Source organism: Eptatretus burgeri, chromosome 13, assembly GCF_056783735.1.
Source record: "Eptatretus burgeri isolate ZD-2024b chromosome 13, Ebu_testis_v1, whole genome shotgun sequence".
In the NCBI taxonomy this organism is placed as follows: Eukaryota; Metazoa; Chordata; class Myxini; order Myxiniformes; family Myxinidae; genus Eptatretus; species Eptatretus burgeri.
In genome coordinates, this window is record NC_140973.1 from 33,933,512 (window position 1) to 33,961,011 (window position 27,500).

The following is a 27,500-nucleotide window of genomic DNA, read 5'->3' on the forward strand; positions in this document are numbered from 1 at the left end:
AATATATTAAAAGCTGAGCATGAATGAGTTTATTTATAAAATGCATGCTTTTTCTTTCTGAATGGCGATGTGCATGTTTCGCTATTTTACCATATTAGTGCCTCGAGCTTTTATACTTTTGTTGCAAGTATTAAAATATTTAATAAAACAATTGATGTCTTGTGTTTTAGAAACAATACATGTCTTGTGTTTAATAAAAGATTACCCTCGATGGTGCACCTATATACTACATGCATATACAATATAGTAAAATGAAATAAACCTCCTCCACCACACCACTATCACACCATTGCCACCACCACCACACCACCCACCTCCACCACCACCACACCACTACCACCCCCACCACCACACTACCACACCATTGCCACCACCACCACCTCCACCAGGACCACACCACCACTATCACCACCACACCATTGACACCACCACACCACCCACCACCTCCACCACCACCACACCACTACCACCCCCACCACCACACTACCACACCATTGCCACCACCACCACCACCACCACCACCATCACACCACCACACCATTGACACCACAACACCACCCACCACCTCCACCACACCACCCACCACCTCCACCACACCACCACCACCACCACACCACCACTATCACCACCACACCATTGACACCACCCACCACCACCACTATCACCACACCACTAAATCACCACCGTCACCATCATCACCACCATCACCACCAGAATAGGTGAAACTAACCGTGAAAAGACCGATCCACAAAGCAGTCCTCATGCGCGTTTGACTCGGGCGCCGCCATTTTGAAACTCTTACTGACGTAACACGTGGGATTCAAAATGGCAGCGCCCGAGTCCACATTGTCAACAAAAATCGTAGGGTCGTATATAAAAGCAATGGGTCGGTTGGAAACTGGAAACAAACTCTTTTTTTTGTTTGGCCTTCTAGGATGTCTCCAAAATAATTTTCAGGTGGACAGTGTGTCCCAGAAAACATATCACTTTGTGTAAATATCACCACTTTAAATTGCCCACCGAAGATGGGCCAAGATGGCTACTCCTGCCTGGAGGGTGGGAGTGTCGATGCGAGTACAGATGATGGAACACACCATAAGAATTAGGAATCCTTGTTATAATTCACGGACCGGTGTTTGTGGGTTGTTTGTTTGTTTGTCGCGCTACTCCTACAGTTCTGGGCCAATTACAGTGGGGAGAACAAGTATTTGATACACTGCTGATTTTGCAGGTTTTCCCACTTACAAAGCACGTAGAGGTCTGTAATTTTTATCATAGGTACACTTCAACTGTGAAAGGCGGAATCTTAAACAAAAATCCTGAAAATCACATTGTATGATTTTTAAATAATTAATTTGCATTTTATTGCATGAAATAAGTATTTGATACATCAGAAAAAACAGAAGTTAATATTTGGGAAAGAAACCTTTGTTTGCAATTATAGAGATCAGACGTTTCCTGTAGTTCTTAACCAGGTTTGCACAGACTAGAGCAGGGATTTTGGCCCACTCCTCCATACAGATCTTCTCCAGATCCTTCAGTTTTCTGGGCTGTCGCTGGGCAACATAGACTTTCAGCTCCCTCCAAAGATTTTCTAATGGGTTCATGTCTGGAGACTGGCTAGGCCACTCCAGGACCTTGAGATGCTTCTTACGGAGGCACTCCTCAATTGCCCTGGCTGTGTGTTTCGGGTCATTGTCATGCTGGAAGACCCAGCCACGCCCCATCTTCAATGCTCTTGTTGAGGGAAGGAGGTTGTTGGCCAAGATCTCGCGATACATGGCCCCATCCATCCTCCCCTCAATACAGTGCAGTCGTCCTGTCCCCTTTGCAGAAAAGCATCCCCAAAGAATGATGTTTCCACCTCCATGCTTCACGGTTGGGATGGTATTCTTGGGGTTGTACTCATCCTTCTTCTTCCTCCAAACACAGCGAGTGGAGTTTAAACTAAAAAGCACTATTTTGGTCTCATCAGACCACTTGACCTTCTCCCATTCCTCCTCTGGATCATCCAGATGGTCATTGGCAAACTTCAGACGGGCCTGGACATGCGCTGGCTTGAGCAGAGGGACCTTGCGTACGCTGCAGGATTTTAATCCATGACAGCGTAGTGTGTTACTTATGGTTTTCTTTGATACTGTGGTCCCAGCTCTCTTCAGGTCATTGACCAGGTCCTGCCGTGTAGTTCTGGGCTGATCCTCACCTTTCTCATGATCATTGAGGCTCCACGAGGTGAGATCTTGCATGGAGCCCCAGACCGAGGGAGATTGACTGTTGTCTTGAACTTCTTCCATTTTCTAATAATTGTGCCAACAGTTGCCTTCTCACCAAGCTGCTTGCCTATTGTCCTGTAGCCCATCCCAGCCTTGTTCAAGTCTACAATTTTGTCCCTGATGTCCTTAGACAGCTCTCTGGTCTTGCCCATTGTGGAGAGGTTGGAGTTCTTATTGATTGAATGTGGACAGCTGTCTTTTATGCAGATAACGAGTTCAAACAGGTGCAGTTAATACAGGTAATGAGTGGAGAATGGGAGGGCTTCTTAAAGACAAAACTAACAGGTCTGTGAGAGCCGGAATTCTTACTGGTTGGTAGGTGATCAAATACTTATTTCATGCAATAAAATGCAAATTAATTATTTAAAAATCATACAATGTGATTTTCAGGATTTTTGTTTCAGATTCCGCCTTTCACAGTTGAAGTGTATCTATGATAAAAATTACAGACCTCTATGTGCTTTGTAAGTGGGAAAACCTGCAAAATCGGCAGTGTGTCAAATACTTGTTCTCCCCACTGTACATCCAGACTTGCTGCAGAGGATAAGCATGCTGCCAATTAACGTATTGGGGTGTTTTTATATTTTCTTGGGGAGTGAGCGGGTGAGGGGGGGGGGGACGCAAGTTTTCCATGTAAAATGTGTACCATGTAGCGCCACCTCCAGGTGGGGGAGGGTATTGCAAGTCTCCACCATTTACAGTGCAGTATTCCTGTCCCCACGTTTTCCAGTGCTGTGAGGTGTTTTGAATTTTAAATAGTAGGTATGTTTTTGCCTCATGCATGTAACCCGGGATTTTTTGTTTCTTAGTTTTTTGCCTATACAGAGCTCTCAGTTACTTTTACACCGCCACAATAAAGGTATGCATCAGAAGAACGTGTTGCATGATTGGAGCTAGATCGCCCATAGGGCAGGTACTCTGCTCGTATATGACGATACACAAAAGGTTACAGCAAAGAATGTAAACATCCTTCGGTAAAGCTCTATGCCAAAATTGAAAGTGAGATTGCGTGCTAAATTGACTGACTGGACACAGCGGCGGTCATGAATCTACTGATGTGGATGCAAGGCTGACATTGTGGATCCACTGTTTGAAGAAGTTTTGGGCTGAAAGCATCAAAATCTCTTGCTCTATAAATTGCAGAGCCCAGCTGGGAACCCAGGCAGTCAGAAAATCAGACACCCACTTCCAAGTTACTAAACTGCTCACTTTACTTGTGTCACTATTTTTTTTTTAGCTGTTCTTGTTCATTAAATACCCAAATAATTGTTGTGCATGTTACGTGATTGTTTCCATCTCTGAATTGTTGATAGAGTGAAGTTGTTTAATTGAACTCATTAAGCTGTTGAACAAGTCGTCCCAATCCAAGCAGGCCGGATGGAGTCACTGTTGCTGCATGCATGAAATATATTGCGGTTCTAGGAACCAGCCTTGAAGGCAATTGCACACAACATGCAGGTCCTTCAGTTTTGTTATTTCCATAGTATCAGTACAAAGTGGTCCCTTCCACTTGTGTAGTGGGTTGAATGTGATTGAATGCATTGGTAAAGAGTGAGGTTTTTCCCCTTTTCTCCCCATTTCTTAGGGGATAATTGTAAATCACCAAGAGCTTTGTGGCGTGCGTTGTGCACACGGGTGCTGGCTAATTTTCATATCGCGCTAAGAGCTCATTTGAATCGCGCTCCAAGACCAAACTGCCCCCTTACTCAACCTCCCCGTAATCTTCCTTCAGATGACACAATAACTGCACAATCTTTATTATTTATTGGTGCACATTTTTATTTACACTTTGTTTGCAATGCATTGAGACATTGTACACGCCTGCCATTCATCTCCCCAAGACCCGAAAACCTCACAACTCGCTAACCACAACGTCACCTCCATCACACACCAACTACCCACCTTCCTCCATCATCATCACCTCATCTATAACCTCACCCCCCCCCGCCCCCCACAGACGCTACCGCGGCTTGGAAGTACGAGGGAGGTAGTGCAGGAAACTGCAACAGTGGATTTTATCCAAACTTCAGGAAGAACAGGCACTAATTGGCCATTCGTGTCCTGTTGCTAAATAATTGCTCCGTTCGCTCCTACAAGCAATTACGAGCTCTCAGCATTTGCCTCCACGCCTGTAATGCGTCCCAAGCCCCCACCCATGTTAATCACGGAGGATCCTTCACGTGCCGTGGATGAGTGACCAACTGGGCAAGAATCGTGGTGGAGGTCTGGTGTGGACCAATCGGAGGCTGAGATGACCCCAATAGGACGTTTTGATTCACCCTTAGGCCCCGCCCTCGCTGAACGGTTATAAAAAAGGTCAGTAGAGCCACTGCTGCGACAAGTTGGTTCTTGGCTTTGGTGGTCATCCTGTACTTGCTTCACAGGGCTTTGCAAGAGAATGATCGAGGCTTGAACGGTGGCATTCACGTTCTTGACGGGTCGGAGCTGGGGAGCTGGAATGTTGGGTTGACGGAGCGAGCGCAGTAATTAGGGCCGAAGCCAAGCCACGCATACACACTTAACTCCTTAGATTCTCACAAAGTAGGCTATTTATCTCTCGCACTATTTTATTTGCTTCCCCGATATATCGTTCCACTTGAACGCATGAGCTCGACGAGGCCTTTGCTGCCACCAACTATCCTTTTCAGGACACCACCACAGATGCACACCTTCACAGTTTCCTCTTGCACCACATACACCACACGGACTATGAGCACTCATCGCACCTCAATGATCAAGCACCTTTAGACAGTATCAGTATAGCTCCTTTTGACCCCTCCCTTTAACATTGGGGGTCACAGTGGCATGACTGCTCCTCCCGGTGAGCAAAAAGCCGATGACCTCATCCTTTCTGTTTTTCTCCCCTTATCTTCTCCTTTTTCTGTTGGTCTGATTGGGTACCCATGTCTTGTGTATAGCCGGAAGGTAAGGCATAGAGTTAAGTTCTGCTTCTTGTCCATTTTCTTTCCTGTACTTGCTTGCACTCTTCATTGATTGTGACCATAACTCTTATGTACATTTTTTTTTTTACTGCATTTCTCCTTTTTGATGATTGCTTGCTTGTGTATTAAAATGCTGCATATCACCGTATCTTCACATTTTACATTGTTCTGTAAATAATAAATCCCCTTTTGTTGAACTTCATTTCCGATTTGTCTGTGTTCGTCTTTTCCCCATTGGTCCAGTGCTGTTCGCACACAGGTTAGTCTGAGAAGTTATAATTCCCCAATTAATTGGCTTTCACACTAGCGGTTGCTTGGCCACCCCAGTTAAGATCTAATTAAGATAAGCTTAGTGCATAGTTGAGTGTGCCTCCCCCGATCAGGAGACCGCATGACCTCCAGTTAAACGGCAATTAGACAGAAGACACTGAAGACACAGAAGACACTGGTTGACTAATTGGCGTTTGCGGTTGCCTGGCAACCCACCATGACATGAAGTTATTTGTGCCTGACGGCCTCAGGCACGGTAAGTCGGAGGGGAACCGAGGATACCCCCTCGAAGTAGAGCCGGAACCCATGGCCATGTAACAATATCGTCCATCCCCTCACCACACTCTTTTCTAATCGACTGCAGTAGAAAAGTTGTGGTTTATCCAACTTGTGGATTGAGTTGAATCATCAAGCATCATTCCAAAAAATAGTGTTCATCTTCCATCATGCTTTGCTGCTGGTGGTTTGATTTTACTCTTCTTCTTCCTCATCTTGAAGAGGTCTCAATAAAATAAAAAGGAAATCATTTTACACATTTTTAAAAGCACACACAACAATCAAATTGCGTCACACATGTAATTCGAATAATGTCGTGTATCTAATATAATGTGGTGATATTTGCAAATGGCTATGCTTCAATGTCCTGGTTTCCTCGTTTTACAAAATTTTTTACTCTTTTATTTATTTATTTTGAACAGCAGGATGGTGGTGCACAGTTACCCCTAATTGCCAACACTTGTTTTGGAGCATGAGCTGGATTTTATTTTTGGGAAATAAATATTTACTTCAAAAGTGCCTCCCTCACCACACTTCACAGAGGGCTGTATTGAAGAAACTGTTATATATTTTACGCAGCCTATATATGCAAATTTGGAACTGACAGGATGCCTTGGAAGTGTTGAGCTCATTACCTTTGAGTGAGGGGACATTAAGCCATCTGTCTTGTTTTCCTGTAAAGGTAACATTTATTTAGATAGTGTACCAACAAACAAATATTCTTGTTTTTTTTGGTACCCTATCTAAATTCTAAATCTCTGCCTTAAGGCCCGGTTACACCTTGACGTTTTAGCCAACGTATGCCGATTTTTGATTTTTTTTTTTTTCTAAAACGCTGGCACACGTTGAATACGTTATGGGTAAGTTCTGATAACATTGAGAGCAGGCTGAAAAACACTGCCATACGTCGTTGTACGTTGGCTTTAACCGTTGTACTTTTCAGTTGTCCTCAAATTTTTCATGCTTGAAATTTCACGACGTATGCCGGCGTATGACTCACACGTTCCGCTACGCTGGCCACAAGTTGTATGCACGGTCTGCGATCGTTGAAAGACGTCAACACATGCTACTTGTAAGTTAATCATAAGTTGAGACACGCCGAGGTAATGTTTAGCGTACCCGAAACTTATTTCTAACCTATGATTAACGTGTTGTTGGCACGTTACGCGATCGTTGCCACACATCGACAGACGTTACTTTTAAGTTACTCATAGGCTGAAAGACGTCGGTATAATGGATCGTCCTTGCGTCAGCGTCCACGGCCACGGCCAGGACACTTATTTGCAGCATTCTTCAAACTTTTCTTCGGCATGACGAAGATGTTCACACTTCGATGTCTAGCTTGGCTATGATTCCAATTGTCCATCGGCAGCGTCTATTTAAAATAGTCGAGTTTGAGCGTTTTAACACGTTCAGAAGAAACGCTTCAAATTTCCAAACCCCAGCGTCAAAAAACAAAGGCGAGTGACAGCAATTTAAATCGTTCATTGTAAACAATGAAAATAGCTGAGTGGTACCGTTTAAAAGTCGTTGAGTGTAAAAAAAATCCAATTGTTGAGCGCAAGCGTCTACTTTCAATAGTGGAAATGCAGTCATTTAAATCGTTGAGTGGCAGCCTATGAACCTACCCGTGGACACGCGGACGCAAGGACGATCCATCATAACCCACACCCTCCCCCTCACACTCACCTACTACTGCCAACATGAACAAACTACTACTAATACTAATACTAATACTAATACTGATACTGTTACTGCTGACATGGACATCGACTCAAAAAGGAACTCGAAAACACTGTTGGGTTCCCCTTTTATGAGCAGCATTTTTATATACCAATTCCCAAAATCGCTGGGAACACGTCTTTATATGGCAGTTGTAAGTTAGAAACACGTTCATTTTTTTTTTTGTCGACCGGAAGACGTCATTGGAATAGGTCTACATACGTCGATGTGTGTTGGGACTACGTAAAGAATTGGTTCAAAGCACGTCAAACATAAGTTAGAAATAAGTTTCGCGTAAAAAAGACATTACCGCGACGTGTTTCGACTTATGAATAGCTTATAAGTAGCCTTTGTGGACGTGTGTAAGCGTCCACATATCGTGTGTAAAACTTATCCCCATCGCATGCGGAACGTGTGTCATACGCCGAGTACGTCGTAAAATTTTGAACATGTTTAAAATTTCTTGACGTACTCTACTTACTACGACGTATGATAGCGTACTTTAGCGTTATACTCACGTATACCAAAGTTACTCATACCGTATTTGACGTGCCCCCAACGTTTTAGACACATTTTTCTTAGGTCGGCATACGCTGGCAAGATCGCCAAGGTGTGACCGCGATGTTGTCACTTCCATTTCTACGGCAGTTATGATTCGAATCGTTGTGCGTCAGCCTTTTAATAGGCTACGTCACGACATCGTCGGCGATGCGTGCAACGCGCTATGCCGAAGTTAGACTATCGTTGGGCATAGGTTGTGTAGGCCAACAACAGGTTCAGCATTCGTTGGTATAAGTTATCTATAACACAACGAAACGTTCTGTGTCCATTACTAATATGTTATGCATACGACCAACTCGTTATGAATACGTCCGAATCTTAAAAAAAAAAAACATCAAAAGTTCAACGTCAGCCAGCGTTTTACATACATTTTAATACGTTGCCATCACTGGCTAAAACGTCAAAGTGTGACCGGGCCTTTAGTTGATGACAACACTGCATGAAAAGCTTAGTCTCACCCAGACAATGTTTTCGGCAGCAATCTCTCTGCACACAATTATACGGATGGATTCATTGAATTGGGAACTGTCCGAACACAAAATACGTTTCTAATAACCCATATTTTTCGAGTAATCATTGATGATGTGTCATTATTGATAGAAAAAGAAAAAAAAGATCCTTATGCACTGGGGGGAGGCACGACCATACTTGATCTCTTGCATGACCCTAAATGCATGCATGGTTCTCATTGAAATGGATGTCCTTTGTTGTTCTTTATCTTCATGAATTGCTGATGTTTTTTTTGTCCATCAGCACAATTCTCATTAAACCTCTTCCTACACAGGGCGTTTCAAAATCCCGGAATCGTCGGAAACATGTTTAATAAATATATTTTTAATACGATGCCTTTGAGGTGTATAGGACGTTGTGGACCGATATAATGGCCCCCATGAAGTTCAAATTTAACGCCACAACCTTTTCTTTGGTGAAACCTGAAATCGATGATTTATGCCACGAGACCACGTGCTACTGGAGATATAAAGAATTAAATCAGAAATAAATATGCTAAAATCCATGTGCCAATGTTCACAAACATCCAAATAAACCTACAATCAAGAATTGATATGCATCAGCATGTCACTGCCTCACAATTTGAGTAATTATTATAATGGAATTATATCCCTATGATTCAGCACTTTTGAAACACCCTGTATTTTGCCCGTTATCACAATTCTCATTAAACCTCTTCCTATCCCTTCCCTCAAGTAGTTTCTTCCTTTTACTACTACTTCCAGGATATACAGTATATTTTTGTTGCAATGCCAGCCATGCTGCTTGTACTCATGCCATTTTGGCCTCAATTTCCTACTCACTTTCATTATCGTCACAACCAAAGACCCCATCGATTGAGTCCACTAATAATGCCTCTTTTACTTTCAGATGCATCTTTTCCCTTTCCCATTTCGGATGCAACCTTGGCTCGCAGACCATACCATCAGCATTTACAATCTCCTTGTAATAAATAACTGCATTTAATTGTGTATTCATTAAAACTGAATTATAATTTGAAGACGCCAGATTTATATTGTTATCTCTTTACCAAATGCCATTGTATTAGTTTCAGCTATTTATTGATGTGATGGCCACAACAATGATGTGAGATAAAATAGTTGTTCACTTCTCTTTTCAAAGGTGTGGTTTCGCAATGTGACACATACATTTTGTCATTCAGCTTTTTTATTTATAATTTTAATGAGGAATGTCTAATCATTTACGTGTTGTGTGCAATGCTCCAAAAGGGAAAGATCAGGAGAGTTGTTGATGATTGAAACGGCCTGCAATGCTGCTTGTCCAAAGGTGAGAATATGCCCCTCTGCCTGCCCCCACTGTTCTCCTCCATACTCATTATTTCACCCCTCCCCCCCCCACCCATTCTCCCACTCCCCCAAAATTAAATTAAGTAAATAAACTGAGATTAATTTAATGTGGTGTTATTAAAGCATCGGCTTGATGAGCCAAATGTCCTCTCCCTGTGTCCAAGTTCGTGGCATGCCCATGTCATTGGAGGTTTTAAAAACAGTTTAAAGTACAGGGTGTTTCAAAAGTCTGGAATCGCAGGGAATATTTATTATTTATTATTTATTATTAATCTATTTTTATAGGATGCCTTTGGGGTGGATCGGACATCATGGACTGATAGAATGGCTCCCGCGTAGTTCAAATTTAACACCGCTTGACCTTTTTCTTCGTGGACACCTGAAATCGGTGGTTTATATCACGAGATAATCAGGAAAAAGCATGGTGCACAGTAGACATAGTGGCTGATTGCATCATAAGGGGAGGCAGTATGACTAAAGCATTGTTACAGGGAAGGAGCGCATCATTGGTGTTCCAGTACGTTTACATTCAAATTGTGCAACAGTGTTTGGGGGTATTTGTTGTTTGCCTGGGTTGTGCACAGAGCAATGGCGCAGTGCAGAAGCCGATTTATTATCTCGCTGCAGAGGTTTCTTGGGCATTGGGCCAGTGTGGCCATCTGGGCGAGTTGAATAATTAACGTGCGGTGGGGGTCCTGCAGCTATGCCTCAAGACTGCACTTGTGTTCATACCATGATTGTACTGTAACTTGTGCCATTTGATGTGCAGCTTTCTTTTAAATGCTTGTTCAGATGCAGCTTTTCTGCAGTCTCTTTTATTCATGACCTCCAATTAGTTGCTTGTGTTACAGTAATGTAGTAAAGCTTGTGAATTTAACATGTTTTTGATTCGTGGAACCTTGCTGGCTAAACCAAGTAACTACTCACGGATTTACTCTAATCACGTCGGCTTGCACGTCTGCACGCTCTTTTCATGTCCCATTACCTAATTTGTTTTTTACAGTATTTAACTTTTCCATCAGCCTTGACTGGTATATACAAACTGTTGGAAACCTTTTATAGATTGAGTTAGGGAAGGGGTTATGAAGGGCACATGCAACAGGAGGGCTATCTCTTTCTTGTATGTACAATATACTGCTCTAGAGTACAGTCATGTGCTCATAGCCTTTTCCTGTGATTTGTTGTCATCCATGAAATGTGTCATGTTGCTATAAAGCTTATAAATGCACGGACGGTCATACTATGCATATCCATTGTGTTACAAGCCAAACGATGGTTCACAAGACTGGAATACTGTGTCACAAGTGTGTAGGAATCAAAGATTTGGTTATTGAATGATGTTCCTTCCATCTGCTAAGTTGTTGAATGATGTTCCACCTGATGAGTTGTTGCAAGGTTCCACTAGTTGTATGAAAGACACTGTGGGAGGTGGGTGCTCCAGTGTCGGGGGTGGAGGGTAGGGGAGCGGGTGCACGTGTAACTTATCTCCACTAATAAAAGGGTGTGTGTGTGTGTGTGTGTGTGTGTGTGTGTGTGTGTGTGTGTGTGTGTGTGTGTGTGTGTGTGTGTGTGTGTGTGTGTGTGTGTGTGTGCGCGTGTGTGCGTGCGTGCACTCCATAACCATTAAACCGAGCAGCCTGAAACTTTACATGCATACTAAGAAAATTCCAAGGAAGTGCAAGAGTGAAAATTGGATGTTTGCGTTAATTAAAACACCCCTTTTGAAGATAATTAACGGCCTTATTTAATAATATCCTTCATCAGGCAATCCTTGGCCACCTCGCTCTCTGGGTCTTAAGGCGTTTCTTGGGTAACCTCACTGGGGTCTGAAGGCACTCAGCTCCGGGAGGTGTATGTTTAATGTGTTGCTAATCGCATGCCAAACTCGCCGTTTCTTATCAACCGTTTCGTTGGAATGCTTGCTTGAGTGCTTAAGCCACTTGGCGAGCGCTCTCCAAGCTGCTTGGTTGTTCATTTCGCTAAAAGTATCCGTGCTCTCAATGGAACATCGATTAGACAGATGTGCATTTCCGCCTGTGTTGGGCCCTGCGCTGCCGTGTGTTTGGTGCCTCGGGAGGTGTCTCATCCGCTGAAAATGTGCAATTTTATTTTTACAGGTCATTGTTTTGTTTTAACTTTTTTGTGCAGTCTCCTTTTAACGTAATCCAGCCCTCACTTCGACATTGATACATATTGTTATGGCTGTGGAAATTTGCAATACACCAGAAAGGTCCTCAGGTTAGATATATCGATAAGTTCATGAGTAGTTAGTCCACACCCGTTGTTTAGAGGGATTATGTGATTCATCCGGGCTGCGATGCTTTGAGTTAGCCATTTTTCTTTCTCTCTCGTTATTTTGGACCAATAATCCCCCAACAACTCAAACACCGCCACCTTCGCCTCTTTACCCCAACAACTCCATCCCACAAACATCGCTTCACCGCAATTCCCAAACGACGCCCGCCAACAACCAAACCACCACATCAAACCCCCCACCACCTTCGCCTTTCTCCTTCCACAACCATCGGCCATGCCACCTGTCAACACCGAACGTCGTGCTGTCCAGGGCCCGTTCGGTGATTCTTGCCGAACGCGTCAAGCCGCGAGTACAAATGGATGCCTTTACGGGAGGGAAATCGGATCAGGAGAGGCTCACGCCCCTCTTTGCCCGACCAATGGCAAAACGTCGGGTGGTGTGGCCCCGCCCCCAAGCGCGATGCATGTGGACTCCTTTTAGGAGGGAAATCGGATCAGGAGAGGCTCACGCCCCTTTTTGCCCGACCAATAACGAAACGTCGGGTGGCATGGCCCCGCCTCCAAGCGCGTTTTGATCCGCGAATTAGCATACACGCTCCTCCCCCAGTCTATAAATACGCGAACACAAGGCGACTTGAGCGTGTTGGGTTGTGCTGAGCTGTGTGGTGCTCTGCTGGCTGGGCTGGTCGAGTGAAGACGAAGGTCGTCGTTGAGGTTGTCGTTGCTGGGTCGAGGGACGAGTCGCAGAGTGAAGCAGGGACGCGGAAGAATGCTCAGGGGCGAGAGTTCGCCGGAGTCGGTGCGGTCCCAAGGCCCCGTTAGCAGGACGGAGCGTCTGCCATTCCTCTCTCTCCACCCTGAGCATCAACAATTTCCCCCATCCGCGCTGAGATAGCACCGGTAACCCTGTCCGTTCCCCACCCCAACCGTGGTGTCGACCGACCAACACGTGCCTGCGCAACGCTCGGCCGAAAGGAGCTCACCGACCACACCAGGGGCACGGAGTCAGGCACGTTACACTGACATTGCGGCTAGCCCGCCATCGCGCCACGAGGGCGCGGGTAAGACCCCTTTGTTCTCGTGGACCTGGCCGCTCACCCAGGTCCCACGTACATTTGGTCCACGGACCTATCTGCCCCCTTGCCTATGAGGGTGGCTTGTATTTGCTTTTTGTGTAAATGTGTATGTGGCGCCGTGTCCTGCCAAGTAGAAACTGTGTAAGTGCTTGTAAATAATAATTATAGTCGGTCGTATTGCTTGGCCTTCTATTTGTCGCTTGTATATTGCATGACTGTATACGTGTTGCTGGAATAAATGTCCTTGTGTGCAATGTATCCCGTTCGTCGCGTCCTCCTTTCACCCCATTGAAATTCCATCTTGCATCGTGTAATGAGTAGTGGGTTTTAAACACCCGATAAATAATCTGATCCGTCGAGGTCGGCGATAACACTGCTCGGTTATCACTGTAGCACGGAACGGACCGCTTAAGCGGTTCTTGTCCTCGGCCGACCTGCGGCGAGGTACGATCGCCCGGTCGACCACTCGCGCAGGTACTTAGGTAGGTCGAATTTGGCGAGCAACCCTATCCTGCGTGGGTGGGCAATTGGCACGATCGTGGTGAGGTTAAACCCCCACCCGTGACTGGCTCCTGGCGGTAGTTCCTTGAGTGTCACGACTGAATTGTCCGTCCGGTGGGCGACGTGGCTGCCATTAGAGGTACACGGCCGATCGCCAAGCGGGCCAGAATTCGCAACAAGAGGAGTGGTAAAAACAATAAGGTTCATCCGACCAGGTGTTTGCCGTGATCTGGTTGTGAAGGCATGGAGTTATAGAGTTCCCTCCCACCTCCGTGCCAGGTGGGCTTCAAGTATTAATCGGCAGTTTTTATTGGGTGTGACATCAAGTACACATTTTCTCCTAAGTCTAACCGATGTCCTGTTTGTAAGTAATTCCCCACAATCGCTGGCTGTCCTGTGTTTTCCAATTGCATCGCCCCTTTGTTCTCATCCAAACACGTATGGAGATTGGCCACAGTCCTTGCAATGCCCCTCCTGATTTATCACTCACCAGAATTGTGTCTAAGTTTAGTTAAAACACTACAGATTGTACTCAGTGGTTTGTGGGCTACTCAAATACGTGCACCTCACATTACTTTAGTGATTCTCTCCGAGAGGTCTGGCTAATACAGTAACACATACCGGCCCGTCTATTCCTGTTTGTTTTTGGTTTTATTACGTCTTCGAATCCCTGGTAACAGCCTCCCACCACAGCCGTTATTCTTCAAGATATCCTGTACTTGTTTTATCTCCTTAGTTACGGCCTTGTTAGATGATGAAATTGTCCTTGCGTGGGATGTTAAGGCACTTGCCACACTGCGCTTATGACACACGGGTTTGGACAAGTTAAAATCTAACAGTTTTTTGATGTGTGTTGGTTTCCTGTACACATGTTTCAAAAGTGCATTTTTTTTTTCCAGTACATGATCTCAACATCCAAGAAGGCCAATTTGCCCTCGTTGTCCATTTTTTCTGTAAATGTGATACTGGGATACACATGACAGTTTTTTCAGGTGTTCAACTTTTTCCTGTTGTACAATGTCAAAGGTATCGTCAACGTATCTAAACCAAAAATGTGGCAGCCAATCATCATCATGTTCAAAGACTTTACCTTTTAGCTCCTCCATTCCCAAATTAGCCCTGACTGCAGACACGAGTGACCCCATTGTCGTTCCATAAAATTGTTTGTTCGTGCATTGAAGATAGACCCTTACATTGGAAATGAAATTAGACATAAAATGGTCTGAGAGAGGGGAACCTCCTTCGCAAATTGGATGTTGGCTGTCCTCTTACTTAACCGGGTCGACGATGGGATGATACTCGAGCATAAGGAGAGAAGTCTGGAACATGTGAAGGGATCTGCGCTTATGAAGTCGAAGGTAATGACCACGAAAAGGAGTGCAGTGATCTCTGAGATGGAAAAACTTTTGATTTTGTGGCTCGAGGACCAGACAACAAATGTTGTTTATGTTGCATACTGTTATGGGCATGAAGGCACAATGACTGCCTTTGTGGGCTTTGTTGTCATGTCTTGTCTTGTCTTGGTTTTGTTTTTCATTGGCATTTCTTGCATGATCCTGATCCAAAAATCCAATGCTCCAGTCCAGGATTTCATTCCCTCCCACCACTCCTTGGGCAGCATCTCACTGCTTGTGCCATGGTGAATTAAATTTGTATGTTTTTTTTGGGGGGGGGGCAGATCCAGTTCCAGGTTGTTTCTCGAAAATGTCCCGATTTTGCATCAGGTTCGGTTCCAGTCGCACTTGGTTAGTTATCGAGTGATTGTTTGTCTTTCATTGAGAATATATTTTGCCAAACTTTCCAAAAACCCTTCGTAATGAGTGGAATTGCAATAAGGAGCTCCAGTATACCAGAGTAAAAGGAAGAAGAAAGCTGTCCAGACCACTCTTATTCCCTTCTTCAAACACCAGGAAACCCAAGCCATCAACTCCTTCAATAAGAAAAGGAACCCTGCCAGCCATGCATGAAACCAGCCCAGATAGCAGACAAAGAGGAAGAAAGCTCTCCCTCATTGTCTCAGTCATCTCTATAATCGTCACTTAAACCTCTCAGGCATCGACATGCATGACACACCGCTGTTTTTGCTGAGTACAGTGTCAGCATGCATTTACATGCAGTAATTTATTAAAATAACCATTTATCTATATTCTGCATTTATTTGTTTAGTTACTGTCATTAGTATTAACTTTTCATACATATATTTATGTCGTTCATATGTCTTTAATATTCACTTTAGTGAGCTTAGCATGACTGAAAATTGCTGCCAGGAACGCATCCTGAGTTTTTAACATTATGTCAATGGGAAAACGTTTTCAATTTACACTTTTTCACAGAACACTCGACTTTGTGGGAATGCATCCTGAGTGTTAAGTGAGGACTCCCGGTATATATTGTCATGGATCCGGGGTTCGAGGCCTGCCACGAGGGGGAGGGGGGCACTTGGGTCCCTCCGGAATGCCCGGTCCTGAGGCCGCTGGGCAGAGATAACTCCACACACCCGCAGGTTGCCTAGGCAACCACAAACGCTGATCGGCACAGCTAATCTGAGCAGGGTTACACGACCGCGCAATACCTTACATGTGGACGGCTGGCTAATTGAGGTCACGTTCTCTCAGTGCACACTCGGATTACTGCCAAGTGCTACAGTGAGTGTGCACTGGCTAACAAAACAAATTATTGGGGTAGAACTTCCCGTCCAACAATACTTGTGCACTGTGTTGGACCAAAATAGGAAAAGACCATGGAGACAGATTGGAAATATCAACAAACAATTATTTATTATAAACACACAAACAAGCAATCATTTAAAAGCAAGTATCTATGAGTAAGAAAGCAAAAAGGCACATAAGAGCAGATTTAACAACAACACATATTCTTATTAAATCTTACTTACACAAAAGATTTGATCATCATTCACTCAGGGGAGAAGAATAAAACAAGAAGGACTTCAAAATAAAATAAAAGTAATGTATGGAGAAAAGAAAAATAGCCTTTTCCTTTTTCCCTCACCTCAAACAGCCCAGATATGTACAATCACAATGGCGTCATGCCTACTAACCCCGAAGGGCATCCAGCAGTTCATGGGAGGCAGTCAAAAGCCGTCACCAAGCAAATGAAAAGCGAAGCTGCCAACCTGGTTTTTCCCTTCTTCGGTCTAACGGGGTCCGCAGACCAAGCAACCGTGAGAAAGGAATTGTTGGCAGTTCAAACAAAATGTGGACCTAACCTGTCCCCAAAACATGACTGGGAAAGCTGGAACCTTCTCCCTGGGGTCACGACCATGAGGTCGACTGAAGGAGAGAAGAAGCCTGATCAGGGAGGCCAGGGTGTGCTGCCACAGAAAACGTCCTCGATTTACAATTCAAACGTGATGTAGGCCTTGACTGTGACTATGTGAGGTCGTCCTTGACTGATGATTTGTTGACAGCAATGGTTGGGGGGGTAGGGGGAGGGTTGGGGGAGGAACATCCCATCTATCTATTATGTTAACAATTTGGTGGATCAATGCAAGTTCACACAGACACACACACACACACACACACACACACACACACACACACACACACACACACACACACACACACACACACACCATCATCAAACACATATTTGCAACCAAAAGGCACAGAGGAGCAGACGTAATCCTAACACGTATTACCTTTAGACGGAATTACTTAGATAAAAGACCCTTAAAACCATCATTAAATCTGGGAAGAAAAGAGACAAGAATAACTGAGAAGAAAGAAGCAGAATGAAGTATGGAGGCAATTCCTCTTACCTCATGCAACCGTGCGGGGTTACTTCGGGCCAAATATTGTGAAGGGGGGGGGGGTTAGAATGGGAAAGATTGGCAATGGAGTGTCGGAAGCGCGTGTGCATGGAGCTGTGTGACACCCTGAGAACTGCACCGTGCTCCTAAGTCATGGGCTGTTCGCCTCCGGCCTTCGCATGACTCGTTCCTGTGCCTCGTGTCCCAGCACAGCTGGGTCCAGCATGACCCACACTCTGGCAGACAATCTTGAACGGGCAGTCTGACATACTCTCGGCCCCATTCGTGAATCAACAACAGGACTCAGGGAGTCCACAACAGACGCGATGCTGCTTGCGTTCCGTCTCTGGAATGTCAATGAACAGCAGTCCATGGTGCCTTGACAACATCCCGCAGGGCATCAACATCAGCTGCAGCTACAACAGCCTCAAATGCGTTTGCTTTTCATTCCTTAAAACGGCTTCGGCTGGGTGTGGCTTTGAGGGGGTAAGCGGCATGCGAGCATCTTCCTCATTGGAGCATGGCCGACGGGGGCGGGTGTGGTGAGTAGTGGAAACCCCACACCATTCTGTGGTGATGGCCACAAGCACTCCCACCCCTCCTTTCACTTTCCCAAGGCAGCAACAAGAGCCCCTGCTCTCTCCATTGTGCACAAATATTCCATTGTACAATGCGTACTATATCATGTATGTGAGATGTGTCGTACTTTACTGCATATGGGATAAGCATTGTACTTTATTTTATACTTGATAAACGTTGTTCCGTGTGATGAATGTGTAAGTGCAGGGAAGGAAGAACCCTGTGGAAGTGCAGGGAAGAAGGAAGAGGGTAATCTGATCAGCATGAAAGACGAATCGTCTCTCATGGCGAGGGACGAATGAACAGAGAGTGAATAATCGGATGAATGGATGGTTAATTAGGCCTAATAAAAGAATGAGTGGATTTGAGTGGTGAGGAAGATAGACACACCAAAGGGCAAGAATAAAGCTGCGGGGTTGACAGTAAGACTGGTGGGAGGAAAGAGGGGTTATTGAATTGAGGTTTGATGAAGTGGATTGAGGAGAGTAGATATTTGGAACGGACCGATAGTGGATTAAGTATAAAGATTGAAAGTAGCAGGTTGGGGGTGGGGAGGAGGGGAGACTTCACACCAGGGATACACAAACTAACAATGCATTTTTCCTCCTAAGGTGTGTGTGTGTGTGTGTGTGTGTGTGTGTGTGTGTGTGTGTGTGTGTGTGTGTGTGTGTGTGTGTGTGTGTGTGTGTGTGTGTGTGTGTGTGTGTGTGTGTGTGTGTGTGTGTGTGTGTGTGTGTGCATGCGTGTGTATCACATCACACCACCTCTAAGCCATGTCGCTTGAGCTTGAATCCCGACCCAGCTATACACTATCATCCCGGTGTTTCACAGATATAGTGATTCATCAGTGTGTGCCGTCCCTCAGATGGACGTTAAACTGGACGTCCCGTCTGCCTGCGTTGGTGGACGTTGAAGATCCCACGGTGTCTTTCACACAAAGTAGGCAAGTTATTGTCAGCACCCTGAACAAATTCCAACTTCTGTGGGTAATTTCCTGCCTGAAACTACTCTGCATAAGGAAATGGCAAACCACCCAAATGTGACCCTTGCAAAGAAACTGCTTCGGCAGCACTGACGCTCTGTAACTGACGAGTACAGTCAATCGAAATCCGAATCCAAATAAATGACATCGATTGAGTTTGTTTTACCATGTGAGAACATCATATTATTTGCATGATTTTTGATGCCTTGCCTTTCTTTCTGTATTGCCCCTCAGAAATGTTGACATTGCACACCTTAAATATGGTAATTATATCCCAGATAACAGGGTAGGGAGTCCAACCAGCTGCAAGATTCATTTTAATTCCTGTTAGCTGGAGTGAATTAAAATCCCATTAGCTGTGGAAGTAGGATTGTGTGGCTCACCATTCTCTATGAAATGCAAATAACATTCCCGTGAGAAGTCACTTTTCAAAGATGAGTGTAACCTTATCCTACACGTGAGCACATCATCACATGTCATACCACTGTTCATCTCCCAATTTGTGGACAAAATGTACATCATTGGTGCTTGGTTAAGATTGGAGGAAAGGGTGATTGAGAAATGTTGTTTCTGCACAAAGCTTAAGGAGTCATAAATACCATTTAAAGTTTCACGTGCAGATGGTGCATGTTTAACTCGCTTGCTGTGCTTACAGGTAGCTGTAGTGAGCACGGTGGTGAACCGTGGAGCAAATCCCAAACTCTTTGTCTTCCGTAACTACAATCATCGGCCTGGTGCGCGGCCTCACTATGCCGGCAGTTGTCAGCACAAGATTTGGCAAGCCACCCGTGCCTCATCGGCAGCACCCGGATTCTTTGAAGAGTGCCAGCTTGGTGCAGATCTTCATCAGGTGTGTCGTCGTTTAAAAGCAAGGTGTGCGTGCATGTGTGCATGCGTGTGTGTCACCACAACTTCAAGATAAACTGTGCATGATTCATTGTGTTATCATATAATGAAATTTGTGATGAGAGTTGTAAATACGTGATAATACATTGAAGGTCCCATGACACCCAAAAGTACTGAAATTGCATATATATATATATATATATATATATATATATATATATATATATATATATATATATATATATATATATATATATATGTATATATATATGTATATATATATATATATATATATATATGTATATATATATATGTCCTATATGAGTTTTCCATCGTGATTTCAGATCTGACAATGTTTTTTCACAATACTCGTTCTGTAAAATGTAATATTAAAAAAACAAACCTCTTCGGGAACGCCCCTATAAATTCTGCCGAAAGGGGCGTAACCCACATGACGTCAACTGCAGTATGACAAAGGCTGCACGTAAATTACTCGGGTTGGTGGTATACGTGATTCTATTGTTGGCTTTCTGTGCGTTTCCACATTCGATTGATCAACTCAATCGCTTCGTTCATTTCTGCTTTAAAAAATATCAAACATTTGGTTTTTAATAATGGATGACATGGACTTTGATTTGTCTTGTAGCGACAGTGAGTGTGAGAGAAATGAAGGATTTTGGTCTGAATCAGATTTGAGAATTGTCTGATAACGTAGTCGTGGGAGGTGAAGTTCAGGCAGCTGCAAATGAAATACGGCCTTCTCAGTTCGAGCCTGAAGCAGGACAAGCAGAGGAAAATGGCGATGAAATTCCCGGCGTTCATTATCATCGGGAGGACATCGAAGGAAGACTTGGCAATAACAACTGGTTAGACTAAATCCTATTCGTAATTCAATAATGTAAATTCGACTTGCATACTGCTCGATATCAGAAATATTTTAGTGAGGTGACGTGGCAAAGCATGGAAAGGGCAGAGGGTGCAAGACCAGAAAGGAGGCGGTAGAAGACAGAGAGATCACCGACCTGTCTGTGATGGCGAAGTGATAAGCCGATAGGCTCAGCTTCATCACAGAACATTCTAATAATCATATAAGCCTTAGTTTCAATAGCATCAAGCTGAGCAAGATGTGAGGTAGGGGAGCCAGTCCAGAGGGAGAGCAGTACTCTGTCAAGCTGTGGATGAAGGCCTTGTAGTTGAATGGGAGTTCAGGTGTCCCAAGGAAGAGGTTTGTATGATGGAGAATGTCCAGCCGGCAGCTGGCTTTGGTGTGTATGCGTGCGTGCATATTCGTTATCAGATTGGGGCAGTTTGGATCGTGCATTGTTTTAAAAAATAGATGTATCCAACCATAAAACTAACTAGATGTACCATGCTGGTATAGTTATAAACAAGGAATGAGCAGATCCGTTTTTGGGCAACGTTTCACTCACTTCCCAGCAAGGTTCCTCAAGCTAATAGGCCTATGGGGTTTATGGGGTTTAAATAACACTATTTAATGCTTGTAATGAAGCTGCTGACACACACACACACACACACACACACCTCACACGTGGATATACAGAGATAAACACACCCATTGAGCTTGGGGGAAGTGCCGTCACTTCCCAGGACACTCGGTACCATCGACATCACAACAATGATGCTACCTTTCTCACCACACTCAGCGGGACATTTCCTCAGGAGAAATTTTATCCTCCCCATCGATGCCAACATATGGGGATTGTCTGTGGTATCATCATCATCATCATCATCATCATCATCATCATCATCATCATCATCATCATCATCATCATCATCATCATCATCATCATCATCATCATCATCATCATCATCATCATCATCATCTCCAGGTATTGCATTTTTCAAAATACAAATGAGTACATGATTTTATTGGGGAAACATAAGCTAAAATTTAATTGTAAGCTATATACTGTATGTGCATGCAAAATAATTTACTTTGAAACTAATTAAACAATGCAATGATCACAGAGCAAAGTTATATGAGCTGAAAGAGAATATTTCTGCTATTTATTATATGGACTTCCTCTTTTCACCACCTGTCGCAGACTGGCACTTCAGCTCATTCTTGTAAATTCTGAATGTCAATCAAGGGAGGAGCATGTACCATTTTAAGGGTCTTTGTATGACTCGGCTAGGATTTGAACCTCTGACCTCCAGACTTTGAGAGGCCATGCTCTCGCTCTTCCAGAAGTGACGATTCATTTTCCGTCATGTGCCGGCACAGGGGGGGGGGTCAATTGAGGAGTGTTTTTAAAATGCCAACTTTGAGCAAAAAAACCCGTCAATCTCGTCATCGATGGTCCACTCTTCTCTTTTTATTCACCCGTGATCTGGCGTTGTATGTATCGGGGTGAGTAAATGTGTGTTCGTTCTTGTATTTGTGCTTCAGGGGCGTGAACATGGCTGTCTTCATGTCCGGGTTGGTCGTGTGGTGTGTGGGTTGTATGATTTGTGGGGGTTCCGTTGAGTGTTGTGCATGTGCGTTTGTTGTTGGGCATCAAGCGTTGTTCTTTGCTCATATTGTCCAGCTGATGGAGAAGAGTGAAGAACTAAGTCTCTACGCTGTTATAATCGTGCGTCGGAATGTCCTGGTGGTATGTGGAAATTATTTTTGGGGCAGGTCTTCGGATGTGAAAATGGTCGCTCGTCGCAACTGGTGTTGGCAGTTTATGAATGTTTGAATGGCCTTCACTTGCTAAATTGGCACTCCGTGGCACATCTGCAGGCAAGTGCAGTCACGACACCATTACAGTTGGAATAAAAATGAATGTAACTGTTAAAATCCTATTTAACACTGACGGTTTCACTCTCTTTTTTTTTTTTTGTCTTTTTTTCCCCCTCCATTTTAATTTGCTGCTAAGAATAATGGTGTGCATGTTTGAAGTTGAGAGCCTTGGATTTGGTGATTACTTTGAGGATTGACTGCCAGACTCTTTAAGCTTGTCCTGATCTCTTACTCCCATTATTTGACCGAACTCGGTAGTTCTCTCTATTTATGAGATCTTCAACGTTGTCTTTGACAGTATTATCAATTTCCTCCTCGGATAAAGAGAATATCTCATTGCTTTTACTCATTTTGTGGCTTTGCCCCATCGATTTTGTTTCTCATTTCGGTGGTTGGCCATTAGGTTTTGCAACTTGGATTGTAATGTCCTGTTCTTGTTACGCTGCTCAAATGCCCACTGTGAGTGCACTTTATTTATAAATAATTACCTTTCAGAGCTATAATGGCGTTAAGATATTGTCACGTTAAAATTAATAATCTAAACGGTGTTACTGCATGTGAAAGGCTAATGTGACTGAGATGGTCTTGGTGTATTGGCCTGGAGAGGATTAGTCTTTGGAGAGGTGCCGTTGGTATTGCATCTGGGGAGCCACATCATGCAATGTACGATGCATCTTTGCTTAAGGCACTCTAATTTTTATCGCTTCCTGCTGTTGTGCTTTCTCTTTTCTATATTCTATTTTTTCAACAACAATACTCCTTTGACTTCAAACTGCTGCACTGTCCTTTCCCTTTTCTGTGAAGTCCTTTCTCAGGCCTACATCAAGTACTCTTTTTTTTTTTCCATCGACTCCAAATTCTTTCGTGACTTTCCTTTTCAATCATCTGTTTGGTCTATTTCCTATCTTTGCTTTAGAGCTCCTTCCACACACAGGCCTATTGTGTTGAGGACTGATCATTCCTCTGGTAAATACTTTAGACTTTGTGCAAATATCAGACAGCCTTATTGAGCTGCAATCCTCTTTTGACCTTCACTTAAATGTTTATTTACTTTACTTGCGAGTTAGATCATGTTTATTTTTTCATTTTTTTCCAGGATGGAGCTCTTCTTGCCAACAACCCTTGTGGTGTTGCTGTTCATGAATGTCAGCTCCTGTGGCCGGGCACCCCACTACAGTGTGTTGTGTCCCTGGGCACAGGACGGTACGAGTCGGCTTCTCGGCCTAATCAGACACACACCAGTCTCAAAGCCAAGCTGAACAATGTGATTACGAGTGCCACTGATACTGAGGGTACGAAATTTGTCCTGTTTCATGGTGATTCATGTTTAAGTGCTTATATATAGAAAAGGTTGCGCATAATGTGAAATAGAATGTTGTTTCGTATTTGTGATTTGATGAGGGATCATTTATGTATTGCATGTTTTTGTAGACATGGTCGAGGTTTGTGGAACAGATAGAGCAGAATGGAAGGGAACAAAATGGAAAGGGGGAAACATCAACAGCAGAGTGGAAGTGAGAGTGAGATCAAGGGGAGGGGGAGAAGGACACATAGGGGTGAACAAGCTGCACACAAGCTGAATAAAACACAGCAAGAAGGGGAAGAGAGGATGAAACGGCAAGGGAACAAACCACCCGCCAACTATCATACAAAAAGAGGTGAGGAAGAGGGGTAAAAATCACAATAACCTGGAATGGGGAGTGCTTGGGAATGGAGTCATTCGGGGTCAAAGAGATGATGAGTATGGATGGGGGTGACCTGAGGTCGTGGTGAACAGCTGTCGACAAGCCCTGGAGGGAAGAATGGGAGTGTACAGATTGGGGAAGTTGGTTTCACAAGTGAGCAAAAAGAAGAACAAATGAGTGGAGGTGAGCATTCAGCCTGCATTTTCAGATTGTAACAAGAGGGTTACTGGCAGACCTTGTGCACCCTGCAGAAACCTGGGAGGGACAGAGCCAAGAGAGAGAGAGAGAGAGAGAGAGAGAGAGAGAGAGAGAGAGAGAGAGAGAGAGAGAGAGAGAGCAGAAGGTGCAACACAAAAATGAAGCTGTAGAATATGAAGAGGCCACCAACCGATCCACAATGCGAAAGTAACAGGCCGAGACACTCAGCTTTGCCGTGAGAGAGCCCAATGATTTTGAGGGCGCTGCTTTCCATGGCTTCAAAAAGGCAAAGGTCTGAGGCAGGGGCACGAGCCCAAAGGAGAGAGAGCAGTGCTCTATAAAGCTGCGAATTAGGGCCTTCTACGTTGTTAAAAGTTCAGATTATCAAATGATGGAGAATGTCCATTCGACAGCTGGCTTTGGAGGCCATCTTGGAAATATTGTCTGCCCAAGAATGATCATGGCTGATGGTGAGGCCCAAAATTCTGAGTGGCCTTTCCTTTTCAATTGGTTTGTTTTGGAAGTAGATGAGAGGGTTTTCCAGATGGTCCTTTAGGAGAGACAAGGGTGAGTGTGTAGGATTTCTCAGGGTTGAAAGACCAGATTTGATGTCTCAGGGTTGAAAGACAAGTGTTGGACCAGATCTTGATTCTATCACCATCTGCAGAGAGGGAAGAGGCTGCTTCCTGCCTGTCTGAAGGATGGGAAATGATATGGCAGAGGATGGAATCATCAGCAAACAGATGGAAAGGATTTTCCAGGGAAGCAGAAAGATCATTGATGAAGATGAGGAACAAGATGGGGCCCAAGACATTGCCTTGGGACACTCTGCAAATATTTTAAACATCTGACCCACCCTACCAGTGTCCTTTCCATACATGTGCCTTCCCTTCCCTTGTCTCTTTCTCCCCCTTCACCCCTCCTCTCCTTCTCGCATCACACTCCCCTACCCTCCATTCTTTCTCTCATCTTCTTCACTCTACCCTTCCCTTTTGTTTTCAATTTTTTGTCATACTTTCTCAATCTATCTCCCCCAACTCCCTCCAACCCACTTGTAGTGGATAGATTGCCCCTTTGTTTGGAAAGCACAAAGGAATTTGCACACATCTTTTAAATAGAATGTTCAATCACAATACTAACATCAATTGCTCTTGCCAACAATGCCTTTATGACGAAGCAACACATTAGTAAACATCAACAAATTGTAAAGTTACAATGGGTTAAAATTTATCGACTGTACTTCATCCATACAATGCTTTGATATCAGTATGTTTATTAATACAATTGTTATGACTCGTTTAAGGAATCTTCAGTGTTTGATGATTATGATGAAGAACACTTTATTATATGTGGACACTAGAAATAAGGATATATCTTTGTAGGTTGTGATGTATTTTGTGACATTTAATGTTAAATTAATGATAGTTTTTGCTTCAAAACCAAACTACACAGATTTTGTGTAGAACGTATACCAATGGTGACGTCACAAAGCCTGGTTGGGAACCACATGTTTCACGAAGCTGTGTTTGATTAGGTTGAGAATGCAATGTGGTGCAGCTTGCTTGAAACAGAGTAACCACAATTCCAAACAAACTGTTTTCAAATCATTTTGGAAATCGTGTGGTTTTTTTGGCATGCAACATGAGCAGTTATTTAATCTTATTTTGACTCTCATGAGCTGCAGCTTCAAACGTAATGCTCACATAATTGACCTTTGGTGTTTTGCAAAGCATGGAAAATGGCATTGCTGATGTCCTGCACACAAGCAATTTGGTTTCTGTAAACTATCGGATCCCCTTTTCTCAGGAACCATTAGGTCCTTTGTCTCTAGAAGCATTCCTTTCGTTGGTTGTGTCAACAACACCAATGATCAGCCAATATGCATGGATAACCAAATCTTTCTTTTATGGAATAACTTAGATTGGTGTTAAAATGGCTACTACCAGGATCCTATGGTGGACACTGCTTTATAATTATACAAGTTGGGACATGACATTAAGCATGTCTTATTGACCTAACGACCAGACGAGATGGGGATTCTGTCTAACCTCAAGAGCAAGGATGACTCGAACAAGTACTTAGCTTAACAGCATTTATTTCCCCATTTCTCAAATACCAGTTTGAGGTACTTGGATATAAAGTGGGGATTTGCTTCTGAAAAATGGATATTAATTACTTGTCTTGTTGAGATTTGCAGTATCGAGAAACTCAAGTAAAAGGGTTACTTATTGTACGTTTTTATTGTAAGGGGAACAATGCATGCTCATTCGTGAAAATGGCCATGCAGATCAATTTGTTTTAGTGTTACAGCGAACGCACTTTGTATCCTTTTATCTATTCCAACTGTGGACAATAATCAAATGTGTTTGCAATTCACTTTTATTCGAAAAGTGAAGGTTATATCTTCCCTTTTTTGATTGTTTAACGCAATCCTTTGCTGTATAGTATCTTGTGTTTGCGATTATCTCATGGAGTCTGACAGACATTTTCATCAACCTGCTGTCATGTGCTGTCACATTATCAATAACCCCATAGGAATCAATTATGTGCTCTCCCACCACTGGTGACGAGCATCGTCGTAGCACCTCAAACACTCCCCATCTCGAGCCATCCACATTGTCTTCCCTCATTCACGACCTCAGGCACAGCAGTTACAAATTTATGGTGTGGAGAATTTGCAAATTGTACAAATTGACAGCTGCATCGTAGTTGCTACAACAGAGTTCTAAAAAAAATGTCACAACACCATTTTCCTTTTCATTTAACTATAACAATTGCACTTTATAGATTTCCTTAATTAATTAGTTGACACTTAGGTATCACTTTATTATTCCATTTACATCATGTCTTGACCTTCAGCAGTCTCCCCTTTCCACCTCGTCCCCCCACCCACTCCATCTTTCCCACTTGTGGTAGTGTGACTCGCTTCACCCAACATGGTCTGACCTCTTGTACCCCTCTCGACTCCTTTCTCAGAGTTCATTGTGATTCAAATTCTGAC

The 27,500-nt window shown here is 43.8% G+C and overlaps 1 protein-coding gene across 1 annotated transcript in view; it reads left to right on the forward strand.

Moving 5' to 3' along the window:
- Nucleotides 1-27,500, forward strand: part of LOC147014220 (calcium-independent phospholipase A2-gamma-like) — a 204,748-nt gene that overhangs the window by 146,666 nt on the left and 30,582 nt on the right. The window contains 3 exon segments of the mRNA XM_085851990.1: nucleotides 9,784-9,841; nucleotides 19,680-19,874; nucleotides 23,713-23,908. Coding sequence (XP_085708116.1) covers nucleotides 9,784-9,841; nucleotides 19,680-19,874; nucleotides 23,713-23,908 — 449 coding nt within the window.